Source organism: Macrobrachium nipponense, chromosome 15 (genome assembly GCF_015104395.2).
Source record: "Macrobrachium nipponense isolate FS-2020 chromosome 15, ASM1510439v2, whole genome shotgun sequence".
NCBI lineage: Eukaryota > Metazoa > Arthropoda > Malacostraca > Decapoda > Palaemonidae > Macrobrachium > Macrobrachium nipponense.
In genome coordinates, this window is record NC_087208.1 from 84,342,795 (window position 1) to 84,350,833 (window position 8,039).

The window sequence follows — 8,039 nt, forward strand, 5'->3', positions numbered from 1 at the left end:
CGCCTATTGGACATATTTTACGTCGACAAAAATTGTTCGTCGTGTGTTAATTGACGTAAAATACGTAGACATTAAAAAGTTTTTTAAATATTCGCCGAAAAATAGCTATAGGCCTACTTGGCAAAAAATTTTGAATCACGCGCCTTGAGGGATGCTAGGAGTTTACAGATCAAGCTGTTGTTTTGTTTACAAATGTTACCCAGGCACGCATGCGTGAATTTCTTTCTTCTTGCACTAAAAAGCATCAGCGACACATCTCAGAAATTATTTCATCACTGTCGTAATTTTTGCACAGTTTTATATTAGCTGTTACATAAAGTTTTATATGGGAAAATACGCACAATTTCACATAGAATACAACAAAAAAACAACCCATGGTTGTAGCTTTTATCAGTTTTGAAATATTTTCATATAAATAATGATAAGTGCGAAAATTTCAACCTTCGGTCAATTTTGACTTGACCGAAATGATAGAAAAATGCAATTGTAAGCTAAAAATCTTACATTCTAGTAATATTCAATCATTTATCTTCATTTTGCAACAAATTGCAAGTATCTAGTACAATATTTCGATTTATGGTGAATTTTTGAAAAAAACTTTTTCCTTACGTCCGCACAGTAACTCTGCGAAAAAATCAGAAATTCTTTCGTCAGATTGTCGTAATGTTTGCACCGTTTTATATTAGCCGTTGCATAAAGTTTTATATATGAAAATGTGCACAATTTCATGTAGAATACAACAAAAAATAACTCATGGTTGTAGCTTTTATCAGTTTTACAATATTTTCATATAAATAACAATAAATATAAAAAATTCGACCCAAACGAAATGGTCAAAAAATGCAGTTGTAAGCCACAACACTTACAGTCTAGTAATATTCAATCAATTACCTTCATTTTGTAACAAACAGGAAGTCTCTAGCACAATATTTCTATTTATGGTGAATTTTTTAAAACAACATTTTTTTATGTCCGCGCCTTACGAATTCATGCATCATATTGTGATAATATTTTCTCTGTGTTGCTTTGATTGTTTTACAATTTGTTATATACCAAAATCATTACAATTTAGTGTACAATACAACGAAAAAAAAATTAACTCATTAGCTTTATCCGTTTTGCTCACAGTGTCATTTGTATACAATTATATATGACATTTTTTTTGCGCTGTCATATATTCCAATATTTATATATGATAAGGATATTTTTTTTCATTTCTGATTGTTGCATACTAAACTTCAGGCAATGACAAAAAAAAAAAGGAGCCAAAAATTAACTCTTAATCTTGAAAACTAAGCGTGCTGTGATTTTTTTAAATAACTTTTTTTCCGCTTAGGCGCTCACTCCCGAACGCCGCCAGCATACGGTAGACACTTTCGGAAATACTGGCTCGGCGTTTAAGGGTTAAATAACTAGTACTATGATTAATGGAACAGAAATAAAAGCTTGAAATAATATAACATGAATATAAAACAAATGTGGAAAAGGAATATATGTAACTTAACGTATGAATCCCCCCAAATTCCTCATTTGGTCCTATCGCAATGTAGGGTTAATATTGCAACATGATTGGTTAATACATGTCCCCCTCAAAACCACCATTATTTCCCTCACTTAGGAGTCAGTGTCTGGACCAAGAGCTCCCTTATAACATGGCACATGCATGGTAGCATTCAGCATCATAGTAGTAGTAGTAGTAGTAGTATGTGGATTTTGCCTGTGAAACGGCAACATTCTTGGATTATTTATCGTTTATTTTTGCTTGTATTTCGTGTTCCAAACGTCATAAATAAGAGAAAATAACAAAATAACAAGGAAAACCTTCTCCCAAGTGATTTACCCCACCCATAACCCCGCTTTCCCATCAGTCCCCCTTACTGTAGGCTACAGTTGTATGCATAATTCTCCCAGTAGTGTACCCAACCCAGAACCCCACATTCCCAATGGGTCCCCATTACCGTAGGATAGTTCAAAAGTAAATTATAAGTTAATTACATCCAGCTGACAAAAACTAAAATTAAATTGTTAATAAGCAACCAAAATACTATAGGAAACTGCAATTTCCAAAGAAATACCCGCTGTGTCTTGATTACTTGGATTAACCAAGTGTTAAACCCTATTAGAATAATTATTGATCTGAAACCATTGTATCACCAAATTAATACGTCATTATAAAATACTTAAGTTTTTGTCTTTAGAAGAGTCAGCCTCAACCTACAGAAAATAGTGACACCTGATGTGGCATTAGTTAGGACCCTAATGTGGTCACGATACTTAGTTATTAATAAGTTATTAAAAGGTCCACCATTGCACATTATCATATTTACATTTTTGCATATGATGTCAATCTGGTCATATATTAGAAAACTAAATACGTATAAGTTCCTACAACATTTGAAGGCAGAGTTGTCAATCAGTTTTTTTTATCCCAATTCTACATACTGTAGTTACTATTAAAATAATTAAGATAATACAGGCAGTCCCCGGGTTACGATGGGTTCGGGTTACGACGTTCCAAGGTTAAGGCACTCTCTATTATATTCATCAGACATTATTTCCAGGGTTACGAGGCATGTTCCAGGGTTACGACGCCTACAACACTCATCTGCCAGATGAAATATGACACCAAAAATGCAAAATAATCAATATTTGAAGGTTTTTTTGATGAAAAATGCAATAAGAATGCACTTTACATAGTTTTCAATGCACTCTAAGCATTAAAAGTAAGGTTTTCTTAGGATTTTTTTCGATGTTCCGGCTTACGACGCGTCTCAAGAACGGAACCCGTCGTGACCCGGGGACTACCTGTATACTGTAAAAGTAGAACACATGGCAAGAATGCCAATTTATCTATCTTACAAAAGACAAGATATGGAGAATTCAAACCTGATGAGCATTGCTGTAGGGTCCTCATTAACATAATTATGGTTCACAATTTTTCTGGCCTGTTGGGCATAACGAAGAGTAGACAGGGACTCGTCTAAGTGGCTTTTACAAGGAGATATTGTCGCTATCATGGCTGTGCGTGAGTTTCCACCGAGTGATTCCTGAAACAAAATGCCATCAGAAATATTTATCAAGCTTATCATTTCAATTCAACCCAACCACTGAACTAAACTTCTCATGTGGGTAGCCGCAAAATCCTGTTCTAATAAACAATAACTGTTAATTAAATTACTTGCTACCAAAATATGAATAAAATGAAAATGCTTAGGCCTAACAAAACCTCTCTGAACTCTTTGATCAATTTATGAAATTTAAACCATCAAGCAAGCACCAGGGTGCTTTCAGCCATCCAGTGGTTAAGACAGTGAAAAGGGGAAGTTGGAGTGGCAGGGCTGCAAGACAAAAGGAAACAGAAAATAGAGATGAAGTAAGGAACTTGAAGGTGGAAAGGGGAGAAAAGCCCCCAGTTGGACTAAAAAGTAACAATAAGAGGTTAGACAGCAAGGCTGAAGAGGAAAAGTGGGAATGGAGGTAAAGTAAAAGGTTTATTTAAAAAGTATGTGTAATTACTAAGTATAACTTGTTTACTTGAAAGTATATACATAATATTACAAGTAAACAAGTTATATATATATACAGTATATATATATATATATATTCGCGTTCTCCGTATTCGCGGATTTCTCTCTGGACCATTTCTACCCATTATTCTTGGGAAATTTGCTTATTCCTGGTATTTTTCTGAGAAATATCCAGAAATAACTTTTTTTTTTAATCAAGTTCATCATAAAATGCACTTTTTGTGACAAAACTATTAAAAAAACCAGGTATAAAAATTTTTAGTGTGTTTTTCTTGAGTTTGGCCTGCCAAAATAGGCAGTTTTCAGCGTTTTTATGGAGGTTCCAACTATTTGCAGATTCTAACTATTCACAGGGGGGGTCTAGTACACATCCCAGTGAATACGGGTGGACCACTGTACTAAGTAATTTTGTGGGTTTCTTTTTCCATCTTCAGACAAAAACTGAAGGAAGTTTTTGTTTGGTTCACTATCCCTCAACTGGGTCTTTACAGGATTTGCCTTCTTGCTTGTTCACCAATGTGGAAATTAGGGCAGTAACACAAAAGGTTTAATAATGATGTTTGAATGTATGCTCTGCATGAGGAACTGGATTAGGATGGGTGGCCATAAAGTAAATGTTAACAAATTGGTCAGAAATGTGTCATCCTAATTTTATTAAAACAAAACATTAAAATTAAAAAGCTGCCTTTTCATGGAAAAACAAAACAGCATGAAAAACTCAGACAGGTGCAATTGTAAAATTGGAACAAAATACCTTCAGCAAGTAAGTAAGAACTGACTCCCTGTATGGAATAAAAGTTCGTCGTCGTCCGGCACTCTCGGCCAAGGCTGTTATCACTTTCCCAAGAGTTAGCAGGGACTTGTTTATACACACTCCTTCCTAAAATTTAGAAAAAGTGAAGACAATCTAGGTCAAATCTATCACAAAACACATTTACCTTAATATTCCTTAACATTTAGATCAAGACAATAAATCTTTTCAATTGTTTTGAATTCTGAGGAAAATATTGTAATGCAAAGACAGCACATTAACAAAGATACTTCCAACAGTTCTCATTTGAGAAGTCAGATATAAAACAGAAGTTTCTTTTTAGAGAAGTCAGATATAAAAAAAGAATTTTTTCTTTTCAAAGTCAGAAAGAAAACAGATATTTCTCTTTTTAAGAAGTCAGAAAGAAAACAGAATTTTCTCTTTTGAGAAATCAAAAAGAAAACAGAATTTTCTCTTTTGAAAACCCATTAAGAAAACAGAATTTTCTCTTTTAAGAAGTCAGAGAGAAAACAAAATTTTCTCTTTTGAGAAGTCAGAAATTTGAAAGTCAGAAAGAAAACAGAATTTTCTCTTTTGACAATTCAGAAATAAAACAAATTTCCTTTTTTGAGAAATCAGAAAGACAGAATTTTCTCCTTTTAGATGTAAAAAAATAAAACATAATTTTCTCTTTTCAGAAGTCTGAGAGAAAACAATAAAAAAGACATACACATGACTAATTCATTACTCACCTTCAAACGGTCTCCCTGAGACTGTGATGCTGCCAATCTCTCACTGCCAGCAAGATCCACTAGGTTGATGACACTTGCCTTGCTGCTTTCCAGTTGCTCGCCCTCAACATCTTCCACCTTCAAGAGAAATTGTTTTTCAGATAAACACTAGAAAAGCTAAGATCTTTACACAGTTACCGAACTAAAGAGGCACACCAGAAACAATCCCTTCTAACAACCACTATATAAACCTTGAAACATGATTTTAATTTCATTAAGACCATTTTGTGCTCAGTGCAAATTGGTACTTTCAGCTAGGCCGTCTGATTAGTCTATTTTTAATAACTCAACTACTTATAGCGAAAAATATTTCTTGGGTACACTCCAGCATTAGTTCTCTCCAAAAGCAACAAGTTAACCAAAAACTCCTGATGAGGAAGATATCTGGAAATAAACTATGCCTTACAAAAATTCTTCATATGAAATGGATACTTGATAAATAAATAGTACAGTGGAACCTCGACATACAAAAGTCCCAACTTACAAAAAATCCAAGATAGGAAAGCAAAGACGAAAATTTTTTTTGCTTCTGCATACGAAAATAATTCAGGTTACGAAAGGGTGTTACTGTAAATTCCCGAGATTCGCCTGACCACCATGAACAATTTTAAAACTTGCACGCCTCTAACTCTGTAGACTTGCCACCATCCTCCCACTCTCCCATTGGTTCCTGATGCTAGTCACTGCCGTAAGATCCTGCTCTCCTATTGGTCAGCATCTATCCCATCATGCCTCTACGTAAAGGCGTCCTTCAGCCACTTCGTCGCACCAGCGTAATCGTACGCACGCGGAATTTGTTCATTCACATATACAATTTCGTTTGTTAACGTAAATTCGTGTTAGTGATTTTGCTGTTGTGTGAGAACTTAATTAACTTTATTATAGTCATGGGTCCCAAGAAAGTTGCTGAAGTTCATGGAAAGAAGAGGATACTTTCTATGGAGACAAAGATGGAGATCATTAAAAAGTATGAAGCTGGCATGCGATTGAGTGTGATCACTAAGGAATACGGCCGAAATCCATCAACGATAGGCACCATCCTTAAGCAGATGGAAGCCATCAAAGCAGCTACACCTTCCTAGGCGTGACTATTTTGTCTAACAAGAGGAGCCATGTGCATGATGAGATGGAGAGGCTGCTTCTTGTTTGGATAAAATACAAAGAAATTGCTGGCGATACGATAACCGAGACGGCAATCTCCCACAAGGCCAGCGCTATTTTCGGTGATCTGATTGCCCAGGCCAAAGACAACGGAGGAGAAGGGACATCGACACCAACCCCAGACTTCAAGGCTGCTCGTGGGTGGTTTGATAAATTCCGTAAACGGACTGGCATCCATTTGGTGGTGCAGCATGGGGAGGCTGCCAGCTCGGACATGAAAGCGGCCAAAGCGTCATCTCGTTCGACGAGATGACGATCAACGAAGGCTACAGTTCTCACCAAGTCTTCAACTGTGACGAGACTGGCCTATTTTGGAAAAAAAAGCCTCGTCGGATGTACATCACGGAGGAAGAGAAGAAGCTACCTGGGCATAAGCCTATGTAAGACAGGCTTACGGTCGCACTATGTTCCAACGCCAGTGGGGATTGTAAAGTCAAGCCCCTACTTGTCTATCATTCGGAGACTCCTCAAGCCTTCAAGGCCCACAAAGTGCTAAAGAAGAAGCTTCCAGTGATGTGGAGGGCTAATGCAAAAGCCTGGGTAATGAGACTTTTGTTCACCGAGAGGGTAAATCTGTGTTTTGGCCCAACAGTGGAGAAATTCTTGGAAGAGAAGCGCCTCCCTCTGAAATGTCTGCTGTTGTTGGACAATGCCCCTGCTCACCCTCCTGGCCTTGAGAAAGATATCCTAGCAGAGTATTCTTTCATCAAGGTTCTTTATCTTCCGCCTAACACCACCCCTCTCCAGCAAGTGATATCGAACTGCAAGAAGCTGTATACGAAACAACTTTTCAAGAGATGTTTCGACATCATCCATACCACAAACCTCACCTTGCCTGAATTTTGGAAAGAGCATTTCGACATCGTCATATGCATCCGACTCATCGATCAAGTTTGGCAAGAGGTTTTGAGGCGAACCTTGAATTCTTTGTGGAGGAAACTCTGGCCTGATGCCGTATCCGCCAGAGACTTCGAGGGATTCGACGTGGGCGAAGCTGATGCAGATTAGGAAACAGTTGACGATCCTGAAACTGTTCCGTAAACCAGATCTTGACGAGATCGTTGCACTCGGCAAGTCCATGGGGCTGGTCGTCGACGAGGACGTCATCAATGACTTTCTCGAGGAGCACCAAGACGAGCTTACGACGGATGACCTGAAGGAGTTGGAGGCCAAGCAACATAACGTCGTTCAAGAAGAGTTCTCTAGCAGCGGCGAGGAGGAGGAGGAGGACCCTACGACAACGGCAGAAATTAAGGATGCTCTCGCTGCTTTTCATAAAGTCCAATCATTTGTAGAAAAGAGACACCCCGAAAAGGCTTACACAGGTTGTATGCTTGCGCAGTTCGATGATGTTTGCATGAGTCATTTCAGGAACATTGTGAAAAGCAGGCAGAAGCAATCTTCCTTGAATAGTTATTTTTTAAACAGGCCTTTAGTAGTAGTAAGCAAACAGGAAGGTCCAAGTGATACGAAAAAACAGAAAGTTGAAAGTGGTAAAGAAATTGAAATTCTGTAAAAAAATGTAAAGTATAAAAAAAAGTAAAAAAAAAAGAAAAAAAATTTACTTTAAGTTTTTTGTAGAGTTAAGTATTAATGTTTTCTGCCATTTGTTAATGTGTTTTGTAAAGTTTAGTACTAATGTTTTCTGCCATTTTTTAATGTGTTTCATATACTTAAGTGTTCATGTTTTCTGCCATTTGTCCTCCTCCTCTGTCAGCACTTTCGGACATCGCCTCACTCGAAAGGTAAGGTTCCACATTTTACTACATATATACGTACAGTATTTCTTGTACCCTATACACTAATACA

At 37.0% G+C, this 8,039-nt stretch overlaps 1 protein-coding gene across 1 annotated transcript in view; it reads right to left on the minus strand.

Annotated features, from left to right (window-relative positions):
* The window catches only part of LOC135226738 (kinesin-like protein KIF14), a 127,234-nt gene that overhangs the window by 20,116 nt on the left and 99,079 nt on the right, over positions 1 to 8,039 (minus strand). Inside the window, exons 10-12 of the mRNA XM_064266447.1 lie at positions 5,031 to 5,147; positions 4,282 to 4,407; positions 2,887 to 3,047 (exon numbers count right to left, since the gene is read on the minus strand). Of these exons, the coding sequence (XP_064122517.1) occupies positions 2,887 to 3,047; positions 4,282 to 4,407; positions 5,031 to 5,147 (404 nt within the window). The remainder of the gene's footprint in view (positions 1 to 2,886; positions 3,048 to 4,281; positions 4,408 to 5,030; positions 5,148 to 8,039) is intronic.